General features: G+C 48.4%; 1 protein-coding gene across 5 annotated transcripts in view; it reads right to left on the bottom strand.

Annotated features, from left to right (window-relative positions):
• The window catches only part of LOC144935182 (uncharacterized), a 30,735-nt gene extending 13,537 nt beyond the window's left edge, over nucleotides 1-17,198 (bottom strand). For 2 of the 5 annotated variants that reach the window (XM_078861655.1, XM_078861653.1), the window contains exons 1-5: nucleotides 16,058-17,198; nucleotides 14,773-14,867; nucleotides 3,002-3,803; nucleotides 1,341-1,404; nucleotides 148-361 (exon numbers count right to left, since the gene is read on the bottom strand). In XM_078861655.1, the coding sequence (XP_078717781.1) occupies nucleotides 148-361; nucleotides 1,341-1,404; nucleotides 3,002-3,803; nucleotides 14,773-14,867; nucleotides 16,058-16,170 (1,288 nt within the window). In that variant the 5' untranslated portion in view covers nucleotides 16,171-17,198. Of the gene's footprint in view, nucleotides 1-147; nucleotides 362-1,340; nucleotides 1,405-3,001; nucleotides 3,804-4,421; nucleotides 4,661-4,736; nucleotides 4,870-14,772; nucleotides 14,868-16,057 lie in introns of those variants that run through there. The other 3 variants (XM_078861654.1, XM_078861657.1, XM_078861656.1) reach the window with 3 other exon arrangements.
• Nucleotides 17,199-21,173: the final 3,975 nt, after the last annotated feature.

Raw genomic sequence — 21,173 nt, forward strand, 5'->3', positions numbered from 1 at the left:
TGCTCATGAACAATCCAAACCCATCAGACACTCCTTACCCTACCTCGTTGCACCACCTCCTCCCTCTAAGTACAACCTCTTTCCCACACGCTAAAACAAAACATCAAACCAAAAAAGCTTTTCGGGGGAGGGCAGCGGGGGCAGTACCAGGAGCGGGCGACGCATTTCCGTTTCTCGCGGCGCACAAGACGGCCTCGTCCTGCCGTGCGGCGTCCGGTGCTCCCGGCGTGGTCTCTGCCGAGTAACCGTCGAGCGAGAAGGCCGTGGCTTTGGCGGCAGCCGACGACGCGCGTTGCATTTTCTCTTCGTCCGTGGCGAGGGCTGCCACTGCTGCGTCGGCATCCAGGTCGAGGGCTGGGTCCTAGGGCCAGCAGCAGCAGCAGCAGAGAGTGGGGGTGTACAGTGGCACGATGTCGATGAGACGTGTTCACATGTGGGCGGCCATATGCGCAACGAAATATCAACAACTGTGTTGGGCGGTGCTCATCTCCAACAGTAAGCATTGAAGGAATGTCACGGAGCTATGGCTAAGGGCCATCCTCTAGACTGCTGTACAACAACAACAACGCTGAATTATAATAAGTGTAGTATTTATCAAGCTGCAGAACAGTGGTTATTAGCATACTGGACTATAAAGGTTGCAATCCGAGTTTAATTCCTGGCCATGGCTAACAGCGGGGGCCAGTGATACGTAAACTGGTTCGTGGCACTGGGCATGAATGTATGTAGCCAACCGTGCTATCAATGACCATCATGGTGAAGTATGGTCAAAACAAACTCCATGGTGAACATGGTATTGAAATTCCTTAATCCTTAATAGTTTTCCAAAATATGTATTCACTATAGGTGGGGGCTGTTTGTAGATGCAATGCCAATTCATGTTCATGCATCAAACATTGTAAACGAAATGAGAAAGGTGTGGGGAGAGAGTTTGTTCGTAGAATATACCAAGGCATATGAATTCAGTTTTCTAAGAGAGTCCGTTCATAGCTAGCTCACTAAAATAACGAAGCAATTAGAGAAAACAGCATTTCATCTAAAAACACCCTCTATGTATTCAGCCAATCTTAATACAAATATTAAAATCTTTAACTCTCCTCAACGATAGGGACCCATAACATTCACGATATTCCATCTGTTGAGAAGAAAGTCAGGGGGTCATTTTAAATGCGTGGGGTATCTACAGATGGTTCACCTTTTGCACATCTGGAAATCATCCTGCACACGTGATTAACAACCATGCAAGATACACGCCCCCAAACACAATATAATGTTAATCTGTACTGGAGCGTGTATTCTCTTGGATAAACATTCAAAACTCGCGCAGAAAATATATATACCTGGGCGTTGTCGGAGGTGGTCGACGCGTTCCTGAACCGGTTCTTCACTCGGAATGTAGCTCTGCTGACACAGTAGAATTCATGAGCATCACATCCCTCACGATCAACTACAACTGTGCCCTCATCTCCAAACCACTCTCCACACCCGTACACTCTTATCATGGGAAAGTGAGTGTGCGCGTCTGTTTGACGGTCGATTTGAAGATAAATAGTTTCGGACGATACTGGTGCCGAGGGCAAAGTTGTTTCCCCCCCCCCCCAGCCAAACCGAACCGTCAAGCCGCTTAAACATAGAGCGGCACTGAACGGAACTTTACGACGAAAAAACACAGAAAGGTATTGGTTGCGAGACAATGACATGGTGACGAATACCACAACGCACAGTATCTTCTTACAAAGCGTGCTGTGTGCATGAGTTAACTTCGTAAAAGGAAGATATCACCAAAGCAAAACGTCTTGTCTCATAAGACAAACCGCACAGCACCACATAAGGGCCTAACTTTCATAGAGGCAAGCCCTTTGTGTTCTTCACACGCAAGCCGGTTGCTCGAAGGTAATCATCAATTGATACGTTTGCGGATTAGGGCCTTTGATTTAGAACCACGAATGTTAATCGGTGCTGAAAAAACAATCAAGGGTGTCCTTTCAATGATGGCATTTCTTTCTTCAGTATAAATCGAGGAGGAAAAAAACAGTGCGCTGCTCCGATTAGTTCCTGAACAAGCCTTCCAGGACGTGGAGCGGAAAAAACATTGGACACCACCATGCCGAACAAAAATACGCGGGCACAACTCGGAAACACATCAGCAGGAAACGGGTGCTCCTTTTGTGAACAGTTTACTAAATTGAGAACCAAAAAAATTTGGTAAAAAAAAATACCTTTGCAATGCACACACTTTTATTCGCATTGGGATCCCAGGATGGAATACGCATTATACATTTGGATTATTATTATTAAAAGTAGAAAATAAATGCTTTAGACCCTGGAATTAATAAAATGTTGAAGTGCTCAATAAAAGTAGGGTGGGCTCGCATAAAGAAAATTAAACACATCGAAAGGAAACAACCCATTTTTGATTAATTCCGGGTTCAAAATAATGCATTTTCTACTTTTGAGTGCAAATAAAAGTGCGCGTGCATTGCAAATCTTGTTTGTTTATTATCTAACAATAGTTTTGTTGTGGACTTGTTGGTCTCGCGCTAAGGAAGAAGAAGAGGGCAGTGCAGCGGCCGCTCCGGCGCCACAAGGAGCGGCGATAGAAGCACGCCTCTCATTGGTCAGAGGCTGGCCAGCAACAGCTGCTGTGATTGGACCAGACGTTAACTGTCGTAGGTGGACGCCACCATTTGTGATTTTTTTTTCAAAAGGGGGGGGGGTGAAATGTACGATTATTAAGTAGTAAATTTTATTTTAAAACATCAATAGGACCACAATGGGCAGGAACCTGGACTGTTTTTTTTTGTAATTAAATTTTGAATTGTCACGCGAGGCGGCGAGTCTGCGCGTGTAGAAAATTTCAGCTCATCCGGCTTCGTAGATCCGAAGACATTAAGCGTCAAAGATTCCAAAGAATATAAACAGACAAACATAGCAAGTGCAATGAAAGTGTGTAAAAAAAAATACGCAAAAATTTTACCCGCGGCCGAATCAATGGACTCACGATTTAATGACGGCTCTCTTCTTCTTCTTCTGCGAGCTCTTGGAGCTGCCGTCCTCGCCATCGCCCGACTCTGCCTCGCTGCCGCCCCCCGCCACGTCTCCCCCGTCGGGGGACTCGCGGTGAAGAGGCACGCCGGGCAGCTTGACGCTCGAATCCACCGCGTCACAGTGTCCGCCCGCGTCGAAGGAGTGCGTCGCCTTCATGGGCACGGGGGAGCCGGGTAACTGCGACGTTGTTGCAAACGGATTAAAATTGGAGTCCTCCAGTTGGCTGAAGTCCATCATGTAATTGCCCTTTATTTGAGGTCCATTGCCAGCGGTAATTAAATTGTTATCGGACTTCTGGTCGGCTGAGAATCTGGATGGCTTCTTTACTCCGAGTCGCGCGGCACTTTTATCCGGAGATTTGTTCTTGCCTTTGGAGACGTCGCCACAGAGCTTCGCCGATCCCAGCGACGGCGAATACCCCGCCGACATGTCCTCCTCGCTCCCTTGCGACGACACCTCGTCTATCTCCTCGGTTCGCAGCGTGCCGTCAGACACGAGCGTTTCGGACTCTGTGGACTCGGCAGCTTCGACGCCGTCGAGCGGCTGGTCGCCCCGTGGCGTCTCGCGCCCTTCGACGCAGGCGGCAGGAGGCTCGCAGTCCTGCTCCTGTGAACCGTCCAAGTTCAGGCGCGAGGGTTTGAGCGTCTCATCAGCCTGGTCCGTCTCGAAACACTCCGAGTCGGAGGGAACCTCTTGGTCGCTCAAATCGCCGACTCGACCGCCCCCGTCCTCCGAGTCATCGTCCAACGAAGCGTCTGAAAACGACAGCGTCCACTCTCTCGTCATGCGTCCCGCGAAACACAAAACTCTCCGCTCGTTTGCTCATCAATAAACAGCACGGACGTCACAGTGGTCACATTTTATTGACAGAGGATAATTACTGTATTGACAATAACTTACATTGCACAGTAACCTATTTACCGATGGAAAATAAAGTAACATTTCACGTAGAAAATGTAATAAACACGTTTAACATTTTTTTCTTCCTTTTGCAATCCAATAAACTGTGCAGGAGAAAACACCAAGCCGCCAAAATTACTGTTGAAATTAAATAATCATTCTCAGATGCACAGTATACACAGTATTTTCAGGTTGCACTGTAAAAATGTCTACCGTGATAGAAAGGCTAAAAAGTTAATAAAAAGTTCCCTAAACGAGACCAGATTTGCAAACCGTGCAAAATGTGTGGCCACCATTTGAGCCGAAGTCTCCGTAAACTACTGTAACAGAGGCTGTTAAAGTCAACTTTTGGCTCGCTTAGGATATTCGCTGAAACAACCATCACTGCGTGCGTTAAGCAGCCATAAAAGCACAGCACTGTACCGACGTGACAATGCTCCCACGTAAAACATTAATGTCACGCGCATACTTACCAGCAAAGTAACAACCCGATTGTTGTTTGGCATTACGCGAGGTCTGAAACAAAGCAACGTCCCAAACTGCACCACCTCTCGCTAAAAACAAGTTTTGCTCACACAGCAGCAGAAGCTCCCAATACAAAACAGCACAAATGTTCACTGTACCACCACCCGCCACGCCAAGCACACGAGACGGGGGAGAAAACATCGTCAAGACGACGCAGACGCCCACAATACGCGCACATGATGAACCTCGAAACAGCAGAGCGCGACACAAAGTTGGTGAACAAACAACCCAAGACGAACGTGTGTGTATGCGCGCAAAGTTACCCCTGAGCTGCTCCATCATTCCGCTTTCACGAACAGCTCCGCGAGTGCACGCGCGCGTCCACCGACGACCGACTGACACGGGGGATGTGACATCAGCCTGCGCGTGGCCTCGCATTTCTCGTTTGACAGTCGATTGTCCACTGCCTCCCACGCCCTCTCCCCACCCCACCCACCCACCCCGCGCACACAAACACACAACACTGACCCGGCCCAGCCAGCCCCGCTACAAGAGGCTGCCAGCCGGAGCTGTAATGTCCAAGGGCGGAGGCGGGCGTCGTGTACACGCCCAGGAACAACGCCATTAATTATACACGCAGCGTGGGCCTGCGCCTAATTAATAAGCGTTACGCAATGTTACAAATTAGAAACGCAGCGGCAAACTCACAACGGCTCCGTTATGGCAAACTTTGTTATTGTTACACGATTTCTATTAAGTCACTCTGTCTGTTGTTGTTGTTGGATTCTCAAATCTTGTAACTAAATTTTTACCCACTTCCCAATGTGCTATCGACTGCAAACTTGGTATACTTATGTCATACTGATGACGATACTATATTCTATCATAAAAAAAAAACTTTAAACATTATTTTTTATATGTTATGTTTCGGCTTGGGTCTAATTGTCCACGCTCAACTGACGTTGACTGTAAATCACGACGGCCACTGACGTTGTGGTAAGCTTCGGAGCCACTTCCTGGAGTCGTGGAGTTCTGCCATTCCGAGTACGGTACATTTCATGTGTTTAAAAAAAAGTTTGTTTTTAAATACTACTTATTTTTTTTAAAGCCGTCGGTACGTAGTTTGTGAGACAAACACCTTTTTTGACATGTTTACATTACAATAATCACAACAGGACATCCAATTACACGTTTTATAATTGTTATATAAACGCACAAAGAAGTGCATTTATAGAATGGGGCATCCACGTCATATTTGTTTTAATTGATAATTATTTAAATTGCACATCCAATGAAACGTGTTGTTTTATTTGTAATTGTTCTATAACCACACACAACAATACACACACCAATGGTCTTGGCGATATGGTCACCAACACGAAATCAAACCGATGCTTCATGGACCGTACGTTCCTGGCGGCGTGGTTCATATTTCACAAATGCACAGCAGCAACAACAGCGCGTCGCCTTTCCTCGGGAGAGGTCTCACGGCGTGGATGTAAGTGGGCCCCAAAGAGCGACATTTCCGCTTACGACACGCTTCGCACTCCCTCCACATGTTGCCCCGAGACACACACACACGCCTGCACGGTTACCAATTACCAGAATATCTCTGTACCTTCGTTAAAAAAGAAAGAGAACACGGCATTTCGCGTTGCCACGATCACCTTCGAACTGTTCCAAACTCGCTATCTCACGCGTACGGGGTGTCAAAACAGCCCTTTGTGTATCGATTATATTCGGACGAGGTGCATCGCGGCAAAAGCATAATGAGATTAAGGTGTTATACTGGTAGGAACCTCCTGGTTACACCAGCCCACAGGGGATTATTGTGTCCGCCCGTCCGTCGTGCAGGGAGGGGCTGGGTAGGGTGGGGAGGGGCTGGGTGGGGAGGTTGGGGAGGGGCTGGGTGGGGATGGGCTGGGTGGGGAGGGAGGGGCTGGGTGTGGAGGGTGGGGAGGGGCTGGTTGGGGAGGGGCTGGGTGGGGAGGGTGGGGCTGGGTGGGGGGTGGGTGAGGAGGGGCTGGTCACCCCGTGGTGCCCTTATAAAACTCAACGTTTAACCTACTCACGCCGGCTTGTGCCCGCCCTCACAGTCGGGCATATTTGCGGAATACACCACGCCGCCGTTGACCCTGGCCATTGACCGAGCAACCCAACGTTCCTACCAGCTCCCTCCGCAGGGATGTGTTTTAAAAGCAGTGCTGCACTATGTTCGATGTCAATGCGTAAAGTGGACAGACTTCATGAGCACGATACCAAATATACAGCTCCCATTTATGTTGTGCCAGATGGAAGTCCACCAACACAAGCATGTCGTGTACCGTATAGAAATACTGTAACCGACACCTGGGCATAAATCGGACAGCCCGAGACAATCGGTGGCTTTGACTGGTATAACCCATGGCATTATAGGGGTTGGCCTCGTAGAACCAGGCAATATCAGTGGTGCTCGCTGACATTAATCCCACAACAAAATGTTGCATGCAAAAACGATCTTGAGAGGCTGAAGAAAAAACGATCAGTGCAGCGTGCCTCCAACTGTAATCAGGGCTCTCAGGTTATATAACTCCTTTCATGTGCAATGTGCTGCTTGCTGGCACCTACGCATCATGAGACCATCTCCATCAGAGAGAAACTGACATCAATAATTCTGCACTGTAAATACAGTACATTTACATGCGCACATTGATCAGTGACACTGAAAAGGTGCAAATATTTCGGCCCTTCTGTCAATCCACTGCTATGTGAGTCCCTCCCCGTGCTGTCGGCCAAAGCGAGTGTCTGACCATACTTCTCCACGTTGGTCCATGCGGGTTGGTGAAAGGTGGTGGGTGGGACCCAGAAATTGTTCAGATATCACCATCGATGTTGGGATTCAAACTCGGGTCCCTGGATTCTTCGAGCAGTGTGCGAACCGCAGTGCCCAGACCTACACCACTGCCTCCGACTTCAGTAACATGTAATACCGTACACGCCAGAGCTCGTACGATCAGCGTTCCCAATAATGTGCGAATCCCCTGTAATTTTGCGGATTATTGGCGGCAAGTGACTTTCCAGTCATCCGCGGCACACCGCTGCGGCCCGCAAACCGTGATCCGTAGAAGCGAGGAGCGGGAGGGCTAATGCAATGCTGCAGGGAAAGATGTATTTATTTATGTTGTGAGAAGTCAAGCAACGGGACTTGTTAAGTAGAAGACTTGGACATGAAGTTTTTTCTTTTAATTGCAAAAAATTCTTCAAACATAAGAACCAAAGTGCAGATTTTCACCATTTGGGTCTAAGAATATTTGTAACTTTGTAATCTGTGAATTTATCGCGGATTAATGGAATCAAGCAGCTAATTCCTCCAATAATCTGCGTCGGCGCTAAATCTTTATTGTGGATTATCAGTCTAACCTCCACGCTGTGCCACAGACTACAGGAACCACGATACGGTTCCCAATATCAACGGGGAATATTAGATTCCTGCTTTACTGTATTCAAACACGAGAGAGTTGTGAGAAATCGGCTGTGACAATTCACTAACCCCACCTAATGTTCAACAAGTAGAATTGCACATTCCATGTTCTCGTGGTAAAAAAGAATGGGAATTTACCAGGTCACAACTTTCACGATTCGTTTTGATTTGCAATCCCGATATGGGGTCGTGTTCATTCACAAAGTATTCACGCATTTGAGGTACAGAGTATGAATATTTGCCACATGCGCAACACTACGGACAAATGTGGACACGTATGCACCAACTTGTATATACAATCATACGCGTTTGGTATGACATGCACATTGCCCTTCCCTCCATATACCGGTGGACGAGAGCCTCTTCAGCGCAGGTTGGTGAAAGTGGCAAGCATAGACGGGGAAGCATAGAAGTACAGTACAACACAGGGCAGTCTCATGCATAAACTACGGCCGCTACCCAATTTCTCTTGCCTACATTTTTCGGCCTTGATGCTTTGCAAATTTTAAATCCACGACGTGGCCATCGGTCATTGACAAGGTGCGGATGGCTAAGCAAAGCTACACACAATCAGCGAGTGTTTTAAACCGACGAGCAGGGAGGGAAAGTTGAAATACTTTGTAATGCGAAACAGATGGTAACCCTAGGGCGTGCGCGGCTGTCCCAACGCATCGGGCTGGAATCACGAAACTTAGCACAGCGAGGTTTTTGACTGCATGCCGCTTGTGCGTTGACCGTCGCTCAATCGTGTCGCGTCATTCAGACGAGACACAATGAGCAGCCCGACCTGAAACACCTCCCTGCCACTCCCCCTTCCACCTACCTAAACAAGACCAGCGGTCAGCAATGCTTGTCATCCGAGAAAGCCAACACTCTGAACCGTGTCCCACTCAAACAGGGAAACAAAAGGCATGGCTAACGGACTGTGTTCCAAGCCGGTTATTAAAGAATTCCAACTGCAGTTAGGTGCACATGGTTATATAGCGGTGTCTGTGCACGATTCAAGGCATGACGCTCACACCATCTGTACGCGTTTCCAAGCGATCCGTTAAATGTGCCAGTGCTGGCAACGTGTACAGCGATTTTTTCAACTTCTTGTCGGAAAGGCCAATTTTGCTGGCAAAACGATTAAAAGTTCGGATGGATTTATGACGAAGCTGACCAAATCTGCAAGTGTTTAAGAGATTATAGATTTATGAAGGAGGCCAACATTTCATGACTTATGGCTAACTGCAAAATACTTCTTGAAGATTTTTTCAACTAGAAACCTGACGACAGTACACCATTTGAAATAAACAAGTTCTCCTCGTGCTTAATTTTTTTCAAACTCTTCCACGCAGCCAGCGTTATGGGATGCTATTAGCACGACGCTATATAAAATGAAAGGATTATTGTTGCTAGTCAGCGGGCGGTGTTTGGGATGTTTAGCATCTTGCAAACAAGTGAAAGTACTGTATATATGAATAAAAACAAAACCTTCGCTTTTATACTAAGCACAGAAACATTACATTTACTTGTACACAATAACTAAGGCACCTACCATGTGCTTATCAACACCGACAATGACTTTCATGGGCATTCAGAAGCATGTGCCACAATGCAAGATAAGCATATCTTGAAATTTCCCATATGGTGTAAATATGGACCAGTACACTCACACGCTTATGAACAAACTGTGATCACAAAAATACAGTAGAGCGATTATATTGGAAGTGTTAATGGCAAGTCCATGTGGCACACATTAGGTAAAATCTTCCGACAATAAATAATGAGATCTTCAACTGAAAACAAGTAAATATGGTTAGTTGCTGCACAAAAATCAAATGTGAACAAAGCACACTACGGATGCTTTGGATAGCTCAGCAAGTACATTCCAATGGGAAATACTTTCTGTTCCACCAGACAAGACCATCCCATGAAAGTTGCTAGGCGTAAAAAGCAGGACTAGTGACGACACCCAAAATTCATGATCGATCAACCAACTGCTCCCCGCTGCGATGTTAGTGGTGGCAGCGAGCGTGACCTTTTCCTCGGCGCATTCACACGGGGAGCTTGTGACTGTCTGCATCACGCCACAGACATCACAACGCGCCTCGCATTCCAAACGGCTGGTATTTGTTTGAGGACACGGCCTCGGTTTAACTGAACGTACGCTGAGGGTGCTCTGCTCTGCCGATTGATTCCCATCACAGCGTCGGGTTAGCGGACACGAAAGCAAAGCGTCTTCTTTTTTACCTTACGTGATTATTTGCATGAGAACATTTGATGTGAAATTTAGCGGTACGGCCAATGTTTTTTAAATATATTATTTGCTACTTAGTTTTGCACAGACCTTTACCATGGCTGAGTGATAGCGTGTTTGCCTATTGTTGCAGAGGCTCGCGATGAAGCACCAGTGGTCACCCTGGCTAATACTTCACGTGTATACATTCTTCAGGCGTATTAACCATAAAACGCGTGCAGTCTGCTTCACACTGGGTGTTAAATATCCCGGGAGGTTCTTTTGCATCGTGCTTAGCCAACCAATGAGCACGGTTGGCTACGTACGGCGTGAAAGAAGCGCAAGTTAAATTACTTCCTTTGAAAAACATTGCAACGTCACCCCTACTGTGAAATTATTGAAGACTCTACTCATCTGTGAAATGCAGTGCCCTCGCAAAAGCCTTGCACTATTAGAATGGCAGTGATACTAAATATTCATCACAATGTCCAAATGACCCCCATATACGCCCGACATCCAATCCCGTCAGACCTCGGAAGATATAAGCACGGTTGAGCCTGGATTGTACCTGGACAGTTGTAGGAAGCATTGTGGACAGTAGAGGGCAGTACAGCAACAGCCTCTATCAGCACTTTCACCAACCCGCACTGACCAGCGTGGTGAAGTATAATCAAATAACCCTCACTGCACCGCATGCACGGCTTGCGGAGACCCTCACTCAGCAGAAGATTGACACGTGGGCATGGTCATTCATTGCTTAGAAAACTATTCCAGTACAGAACCCTCCTCTTATCTGCAGTCCCTTTACCCGCGACTCCTATTATCTACGGGAGCTGTAGGAACCGCAAAAATTATCATTATCCGTGGACCTATTGCTTCCTATTATATTATCTGCAGTTACCTACAATTGTTTACCCATGATGCATTGCCATACGGCGTCCTAATGCCTCGGGATATTTCCGTGGATAACAGTTGCGTAGCAAATTTCTCCTAATACCCACGGGTTTTCAGCAAATAAAAATAATAGCTGTGATCAAAGCAAGGGCAGCACTTGCTATGATCACGAGACCGACGCGAATACCCCGGACACGGGGCAACGCGCGCACACACAGACACAAATACACTGAAGGCACACGGAGAGAGACAAACAGGAAGAGACACATTGAGACAGACGCAGAAATGACAACAGAGTTGATGACAGAGACAATGAGACTGAGAGACAGGGAAACTTTCCTGTAAGTGGGCTTGGGCAGAACACATTGCTAGCCACTAGCACGTACAGTACACGAGTTGAGACTCTTGTACTCTAACACCTTTGCGTGTTTCTGTCTTTGTGTCTGTATATGGGGAGCGGTATTGTAGCAGTTAGCGCTACGCTGCGCTATGAACCCGGCGACCTGGGTTCGATTCCCGCTCATGGCCAACACCAGTGACGATTATCTGAACCGGTCCTGGGCCTCCCCTAGGTCGACTCAGCCTCAAATGAGTACCTGGTGCGGTGTGTAAACATCGCCACTGGGGAGACAAAGGCGGTCGGACGTGGTGCTGGCCACCCACCCCCTCGTGTACCGTTCCGGCCTTCATAGGTGCTCGCTCACAGCACTTGCCCCTACAGTCTGTTAAGGCTATACGGGGGATCTTTGTCTGTGTATATGGGTAGCGGTGGTGCAGCGGTTAATGCATTGCGCTATGAACCCGGCGACCAGAGTTCAATTCCCAGCCATTGCTCACATCAGTGGCTCCCTCTGTCTTCATTTGTGTCTCTGTCTCAAAGGGTCCGTCTCCCTGTTTGCGATGAACCAGGTTACCCGAGTGAGTGATATCCGAGCCAGTACTAGGGGACCCCACCTCCACCAAACTAGCAATAACCAGTGAGGGGAAGTATGGTCAAACATCCCCCATGAATAACATGACATGAGGACTTAAGCCAGCAATGGACGGACCATAGAATATAAATATTCGTAAAAAACAAATACTGTACCGTATATGCAAGACTCATTGCCATGGAAAATGTTACCAGATCCCTCGTGGAATTTTGGAATCAACAAGTTTGAATGCCCAACACCTGGCCTGCACACACACACGTATGCACTAAACAGTGAAGCATGCGGCTCCACATCACAGCTGATGCACATTACATCTGCTCGGACCCAAAACAACAACAGTGACGACATGCAGCTCGTGAGGCGCTTCTCCTGCACGTCCCACACGCGTTGGTCGCCCTGATGTTTTCCTCCACGTTCTGGGAGCTTCTTCGAGAGGTGAATCGAATTAAGAAAACCTACACGGAAGTATAACACGTCCCTCTAGATGTTTTACTTGTAGGCCTCACCACCCGCCGGTTAGCAGATAATCCAACCGTGTCAATTGTTTTTTTTTCAAAAGAAGTGGTTCAACCCATGTGGGCAATACAGTAGATCGTCATACAGTGGATCTCATCGATTATCCGATTTTCAAAAATACCGGATAATCACTATTCAAAATATTTTTTTGCCATATTCTTGCATAACACTGTTTTTAGGTGTTGTGTGTATGTTTTTTAGTGTTTAAAATGTCTTTACTATGTGAAATTGGAATAAATAAACGTACAAAGACAAGAATAAATATGCTACTGTAAAAAGTTACATCAAGTGATGCAGCAAATCTGGCTGTGATGGTCCCACCTGATGACGGAGACTTGTGTTGCCTCCGAAACGTCGTGAGTTTATTGTTTTATTTTTATTAATTTTTATTTCATTTTTTTACCTACGTGACTTTACCGAAAGAACTAAGAGTATCAACTGTACTATTTGGGGCATATGAAAGTGGTGCAATGGTTCACGCATTGTATTATAAACCCAGGCCAGCTAGGTGAAATTCCCAGCCACGGCTGACGTGAGTAGCGTGGGATACTTGAACCATTCCTTCACCAGCTTGGCAAGGCATGAAGAGGTTTTTTTTCAGCAGTGGACTAACAAAAGCATTGTAATTATGTAAATGTTTTTAAAAAAAAAATAATACTCGGCAATCATACCGGCTTTAACATGAATTACCCTAGGCAAAGCTTCAAATCTGGATCTTCCACTTTAATAATTAAGCAACAGATTAGCTCAACTTAAGTTAACCAACCCAAAACATTTATACGATACAAAGCTTTGGCGAAGTGAGAAAAACCGAGCTGGTGTTATGGTGAAATGGACTGTAGTTAAAATTGAATCCTGACAACCCAATCTGTTGTCTATTGCAGAACACAGAATTAGTTTGAGGCACCAACATAACTTGATATTATTTCTACACATCAATGCTTAACAGAGCCCCTTGTATAACAAACACTATTGTGCCCTTGTAATTACTCACGATGTGTGTGTGTGCCAGGGTTCAGGACATACACTTATTTGTTTTGCCACATCTTGGCATATTCTCTATTTGAGTGCTTTGTGACTGCAAGCACAGTGAGAACCTTTGTATCCACGACGAAGCTCTATTTGTATAGTTATGTATTGCTGCTGAGAATCCATGAAAAGGTGCCAGGACAGACAGTAGTGTGAAGCTAAAAAGCTGCTTCAGTGTCCAACACGAAAGAACTTCACTTTCTCTCTCGCTCTGTGCGAGCCGAGAACCAGAGGTCACAAACGGGTTTTGATTCCTTACCCGTACCCGGCCGTACCAGGGTCGCAAACGGCTACCCGTACCCAGTCGGGTACGGGTAGCCGGGTATCGGGTAGGATACGGGTATCGGGTACCCGGTTGCGACCTCTACCGAGAACCCGGCGTCCATGTACCACGACCTGCTTTTTAAGCATTAAAGTTGTATGTTTAAGATATGAATTCCAATTGGTTGTTCAACTCGTGAGAAAAAAATGAAAGTAGGTCATCCGTGACAAAAAGAAAAACGTACTCAGAAGGAAACAGGGCTGTGCACTGTACGTATGTTGAACTTCTTTCGCACCGTACCATAGCCAAACGTGCTAAATCGGAGATTGCGTGGGGCAGGGCAACACACGAAAACACAAAGCAGTTCTAAACACAAACTAAAAACACAAAAAGTGGTACGTTTTCAAGCAACGAGATATCATGGGAGGGGGGGGGGGAACCACACCCTTCAAAATATCAAAAGGTAGACAAGAAAGCGCGTGTGTGTGAGAACCACAACTTCATACAAATCATGAAATCCGATCACATTGAGTTAAATGAAGGATCTCTTGCACCGACCCAAGCCCCTTAGGGGGGTCTCTGCAGTGACCTGCAGCTGGTCTGCTCTCCTGAGCAGTGAGGAATGAACCCACTCAAAGGCTATTTTCATTATTTATTTATGGGCATCTCTCTCATCACTCTTTCTACAACCACCCCCCTCCAACCCCGCTTTTTTATAGCATCACATTTTAACACTGCAGTAAAGTTCAGAGAAAGGTCTCCCACACTCCCTGATAAACCAACAATGTTTATCCCGTCGCACTCGACCACAACGACAACGTCGTAAACAACAGAAGCAGTCTCCAGCTTTTGAAAAAAACTACGAACGCAAATGGTCTGCAATAGCGCCACACACACACACGCGATACACGTACACAGGTCCAGCCTGACAACGCTCGTAAGGGAACACGCTTTGGACCAAAGCTCGGAGAGTCCGTCAGCACCTTAAAAACCCCACATTTTAAAGACGCCTGCACACACAGGAGCAGGAGGCGGTGGTCCTTACCAGTAGCGTCCACCCAGAATCCTCGACCCTGGGAGCCGTCCACCGACAACTGTCCCGGGTCGCTCTCCAACTCGTCAGGCGACGGCTCCGAGCCCCTGCAAAGAGGCGCACGGCGAGAGGGGGGAAACGGTCAACTTCAAATCCATCCGCGAGGCAACGCCGCCGGCCGGAGGACCCCCCCACCCCGACCCCCGCCAAATCCGACGGTGGCATTGACGTTTCCACTCTAGATACAGTACCGCGGAGGGGTGCAGAAGCATTTCAGTGGTATCGTGCACATTTAAAACAAGCACATCTAAAGCATCCGTGTTCATTTTATGCCGAGTCGACCTGGGGGGTGGGGAAGAGGCCGAGGGACCCGGTTAATGATGAGCGTCACCGGTGGTGGCCGTGAGCGGCAATCGAACTCGGGCCGCCGGGTTCGTAGCGCAGCGCGCTAGCCACTACGCCACCGCTCCCCACACACACATAAGACAAAGATCCCCCGTATAGACTTTTATCAATTGTTGGGGCAAGTGCCGTTAAGCGAGTAGCACCTATGAAGGCCGGCACAGCGCACGAGGGGGTGGGTGGCCAGCACCACGCCCGGCCGCCTTCGTCTCCCTCGTGGCGATGTTTTTACACACCACACCAGGTAAGCATTCGAGGCTGAGTCGACCTAGGACCGGTTCAGACAATCGTCACCGGTGTTTGCCGTCAGCGGGAATGGAACTCGGGCCGCCGGGTTCGTAGCACGACCTAACGCTAACCACTACGCCACCGCTCCCCCACACACACTTTAACCACACAGCCGACAAACACTCCCAGCACGATGCCGACCCATTAACATCTCGCGTGTGCCCCCGACGAACATCTCATCCTCCTCTTCTGCCCCCCGCCCCCCCCCACACACAAAGCGCCAATGTGTAAAGAAACAACAAGACACGTACACAAGGACATCGCCGAGCTATGGAAAGAAAGCAGCACGGGCTTGTCATAGGTGACAGCGACATATCACAGGCAGTCACACTTCCTGCGGTAGAGAGAGAGAGAGCGCAGGGATGGGGGTGGGTGGCTCTTCCTTTTAATAACACGGCTCTCCAGGGAAGCCCGCGGCTGAGCAGCTGCTAAACCAACAACGAAGCCGGGGCTCTTCTAAAAGAGAGAAACCTTGAATACTCGTCGCGCCGATGATGTTGTGCCAGCATGATGAGACGCCGGAGGAAGAAGAAGAGAGGAGAGATTTCATCCACAAGCCCACCCTGGACCCACAAGGCATGGGCCGCATTGAGAGACAGAGACTTGCCTGCTCGACACCTTCTGCACGAGATGGGCCCCGAAGGCACCTCCAGTCTGCACGGCCGACCACGTCCACCGTGCCCAGTTGACAGGTGACAGCAGCTTCCACGGGCTCGACATCGTCCCACCACCAACCCCCCCACCCCCACCAGGAGTCGCAGAGACTTAAATCGTATCTCCCTTCGCTCCCTTCCCCACCGACTTAACGCCTCGACCACAACGGGGTCCTTCTCTCCTCCTCCTGCTCCTCCTGCTGCTGCTGTGTGTGTACCTCTCCTCTGGTAGCTGATCGCCTCCAAGAAGCTCTTTTAGCACGAGTCGCGATGAGCTTTACACTTAACGAACCCCCCCCCCTAAAGCACTGCTCCAACACAGCCTCCCCCCTCCCGACTTTGTAGAGAGAGAACAAAGCCTACACGCCGACAACTGTTATAATAAAACCGTCTCGCTAACAACAACAAACAAACAACAAACACAAAACTATCCGCACATTTTAACGCTTCGCTGTCCAGGCCTCGTCGTCGTCCCCACGAGAATGATTTTGTTGTTTCGCTCCACGCAGATTTCTTTTTTTTCTATGTTTACACGAACGGCGACGTCACTTTAGAGATCTTCTCGGCAAAAGCACTTAGCGATGCGCCGCCACCTGTTGCCACTCCTGTTTGTGCCCGAGCTCAAAAAGTGTAATCCTTAAAAGGCTAAAAAAGCTGCGCAATAACTTCACTTAAATACAACTACCCCCACCCCACCGCCATGTCCCCACGCACTCGAAAACTCGTCTGTAAGAACAAATAAACCGGCTCACTGCTATCAGTTTGAAGATATAAAAATGTTAAAACGCAGGAGAGTGGCAGACATAAAAGTTCGTCTCCCAACAACGACGACGACGCAGGCAGCAGCAGCAGCCGATCGAGCGACTTCTCCACGGAAACCCGCGGACAAACGCGAGCCAGCAGCAGCAACGTCGTCTCCAGTGCCCACTAATCCCCCTTCTTCCCACACGTCCAGCTCGACTTTTTGAATGGCTGTGGCTCGCCAGCAGGGAACCAAACAGCCCGTTCAGCAAGTGAGTCAGCGATGAACCCAGAAAGAATGAAGGGGAGGGGGGGTGGTGAAGCAAAACGGCAGCCCTCTCCTCCTCCTCCCACCACCACCCACCCACCACACCACCATCAACTCTCCTTCAACGTGCGATAGATCAGTAGCAGCAGCAGCAGCGCCAGCATCCAACACTGGCAGCCTTTGAACCAAGGGCTGCGTGGGCTGCTTGGCACACGCTCGACGTCGACTAAACCACCGCTAAAATCTCGCGCTGGCAAGCGGACAAGGCGGACAAGGCGGACGAGCGGGCGGGCAGAAGTAGAAGAAAAAAGCCGGCCAGTGGGGCCGGGGCCAGGAGCACACGAATAGTAATAATAGTTACCGACACTCCCCCTAAGGAATCCAAACCATTCCACTCTCTACGGTACATTCCCATTCACTGCGGCTGCCGGCATCTTTGGAAACGCAACACACCCAACAACAAAAATCAAACGTCCGCGCACGGCGCGTGAGCACGAGACGCACGCGCGTGAGCGCACGAGCACGAGGCACGCGCACGCACGAGACGCACGCGCACGAGCACGCGCGACACACGCACGAGCACGCACGCGCGCGAGACACGCGCACGAGACGCACGCGCGCACGAGCGCGAGACACACACGCAGAGAGTCTGCGACGGTGCAAACAGGAACTGCCGCACAGCGCACACAAAAACAAAGATCTCCCATATAGCCTTAACAGGCTGTAGGGGCAAGTGCTGTTAGCGAGCACCTATGAAGGCCGGAACGGTACACGAGGGGGTGGGGGGTGGTCAGCACCACGCCCGACCGCCTTTGTCTCCCCAGTGGCGATGTTTACACACCGCACCAGGTACTCATTTTAGGCTGAGTCGACCTAGGGGAGGCCCTGGACCGGTTCAGATAATCGTCACTGGTGTTGGCCGTGAGCGGGAATCAAACCCGGGATGCTAGTTTAATAGTGCAACGCGCTAACCGCTACACACAGCGCACACACGCACGCACACACATGCACACGCGCACACACACGAGCGCACGCACACACACAGCGCACACACACGCACGCACACACATGAGCACGAGCACACACGAGCACACGCACGCACACACACACACAGGAGGATGTGGTTGCCAAGCCCGGCCGTTTGCGGAGCTCGGGTTTTGGCTCCCCGTCAGGAAACAGATGCGAGGCTGAATTCACGTGTCGACCGACGGAAGCCCCCCCCCCCGCCGCCGCCACAGAAGAGAGGTTAGCTGTGGAGGATGATGATGATGAGACGGACGAGCCAGCAAGCCTCACGCAAACCGAGAGGAGCACAGGCGGACTGCGAGCGAGCGACTCGACGGAGCACAAATTGCTCGTCACAAAGCCAGGAATGTGCCAATGCGCCTTATCTGTTCCATCAGAGACGAAGAACAAATGTGCGTCTTGAATGTTGAGATTGCGTTCCTTACCTGCAGCGTGTGCATGTTGCGAGCACCCCAGCAATACAGTGCGTATGTTTGATAAATAAAAATACACACCACAGCGCTAGCTATCTTCGAAGTTACATTTGTGACTATCAGGTATAATATTTACATTCTCAAACAAGGTCTTAAGAATCATACAGCAGCACTTTTGTCAATGCTTGTTTTAAATATTAATCAATATAAAGCTCAGGGAGTGCAAGTGTTCCGATGGACTATTAAATGCGCTTCACATCAGCTTATATGCAAATGTGCCTTTCTCAATGTAATACAAATAAATGGAGAACGATTAAAAGAGAACAAGATTGGAGGTTGCTTTCGAATTCTCCCATTAATCAATCTGACCCAAGTACACAATCTAATACGCACTGGTAAATGAGTTCACTCGCATTTGAACACCGAACACGTCTACCGTGTTGTGCGTTTTCGTCATCTTCTTGCCTTGTGACCCCCCCCCCATGCCTTTATTGTCGAAAGGCTAACACACAAGAGGCTTTCCCGGGCCCCATCCCAACACTTGCCCAGTCACATCGCTGCAGAAACCAGTCAAGCGCACACGCTCCACGGCCATGGCGTATTTACAAGAGGGCAGAGGGCACAGGGCATTGGGGTCAGAATTAATCGGTGTCGACTCAGAAACCCTTCTGGAGAAAGGCTAGATGTGCGATTACAAACACAACTACGATATAAACGCAAAGTTTATGATTCGGGTTATAACCGAGAACTGATTTTAATATCTGAAAATAAACCAATTGCAAAGTTTTAATGCAGGAGCAGCTTATTTATCAAACATTTTGGTTTGTCCAAGTCATTTGGTTTCCCTACCTCATGCAAACAAGCATTCGGATAATATGGTGGCAGCCGAGACGTTAATTTGAATACATTTCCCTCACATGAGCCCACAGAGAGATTCCCATACCGACAGTTGGGACAAGTGCTTTAAGAGAGCACTTATTAAGGCCGGAATGGTACATGAAGGGGGTGTGCAATGGCCAAGCAGCATGCTGGACCACCTATGTCTCACAGCTGCCGATGTTTAAGGGGAAAGTTTACCGAAAAGAGGCCAAGACCAGCTTCCGATACCACTTCACTGATGGCTCCTGCCAGCAATCCAACCCAGGTCACTGGGTTGACAGCGCAGTGCGCACAAATGCATGGTGACGTTTCAGGCAATGACCCTTCATCACACAGAAAGGCCAGAGTTAATAAGGATTGGAGACTGCACTTATCACGGATTAAAAAAAAAAAGTTTCTCATTTTTTAAGTAGGCATATGAATAGGTATATAGCAGTAGGCACGTACAACTGAGACCAAAAATAAATAAATTTAAACTAAATATGGATAAGGTGCGTCTCTCGCACTCAATTGTACTGCTACGTTTAAAGTGAAGGGATGAGGCGTTCATTCAGTCATGTCGGCTCAACGATTGAGTTTAAACAAGTGGCCCTTCAATCCTGTTTCTGGTATCATTCCCACCCGAGGGGGAAGACCAGGCCACGCACCAACATGTCACGGGAGCTGTGGTCCCCGCTGCTGAAGTGACCAAGCTACTGATTTGGGCGTCTGCGCGACGAGCTGACGAAATATCTATTGCAAATCAAATCAAAAAAGTATTCTTGGTTCTTTCGGTAAAGTCACGTAGAAGGGAAATAATAAAATAATAAAATTTTAACATAATAAAATAACATTCTCACGACGTTTCGGCCACAACACAAGCAGCCGTCCTTCATGGCCGAAACGTCGTGAGAATTGTATTTTATTATGTTTTTATTATTTTATTATTTCCCTTCTACGTGCCTTTACTGAAAGAACCAAGAAGATGAATCCCTGCAGTCACGAAAGCTTTAAATCGAAATTTAAATCACAGAAGTATTTACTAGTTTCTCAAATGTAGTAGAGGCCACAGCGTTGGCACACGATGTAATAAAGCAGCTTGGTGGAGGTGCATGTAAACCTATGGTGCATCACAAATATATGCTCTAGGGCGTTTTTATCTGGGTATTGGTCGAATGTGAAGGTAAACGGGTTGCATCTTCTGCGCTTGCATGGAAAGCTGCCCGGTATGATATTGTTGCCTGCGTTTCGCATTGAGCCATATACGAGCAGCAGCCCCCCGAGGTTTGCGTTTCTGCAAGAGGCACATAAGAGGTGATTCCTTAAACACGTTAGCAGTAGTCATGTCGTTCCTTAGGACACGAACATTGTTAAGGATGATATCTTTGATGGCCAGGTTTGAAGGTTGTCCTGCTTCTTTCTGGTTGGATGACTGTGTATGGGAGCGATTGCGCGCTGCGCTATGAACCTGGCGATCCTGGTTCGATTCCCGCTCACGGTCAACACCAGTGACGATTATCTGAACCAGTCCTGGGCCTGCCCTAGGTCGAGTCAGCCTAAAATGAGTACCTGGTACGGTGTGTAAACATCATCACTGGGGAGACAAAGGCGGTCGGGCGTGGTGCTGGGCACCCACCCCCGAGTGTACCATTCCGGCCTTCATAGGTGCTCGCCAAAAGCACTTGCCCCTACAGACTATACGGGGGATCTGTCTTTTTTCTGGATGTTGAACGTCTTTAACACCGTACATAGCCACCCGTGTGA

Source organism: Lampetra fluviatilis, chromosome 12 (assembly GCF_964198595.1).
Source record: "Lampetra fluviatilis chromosome 12, kcLamFluv1.1, whole genome shotgun sequence".
NCBI classification, from domain to species: Eukaryota; Metazoa; Chordata; class Hyperoartia; order Petromyzontiformes; family Petromyzontidae; genus Lampetra; species Lampetra fluviatilis.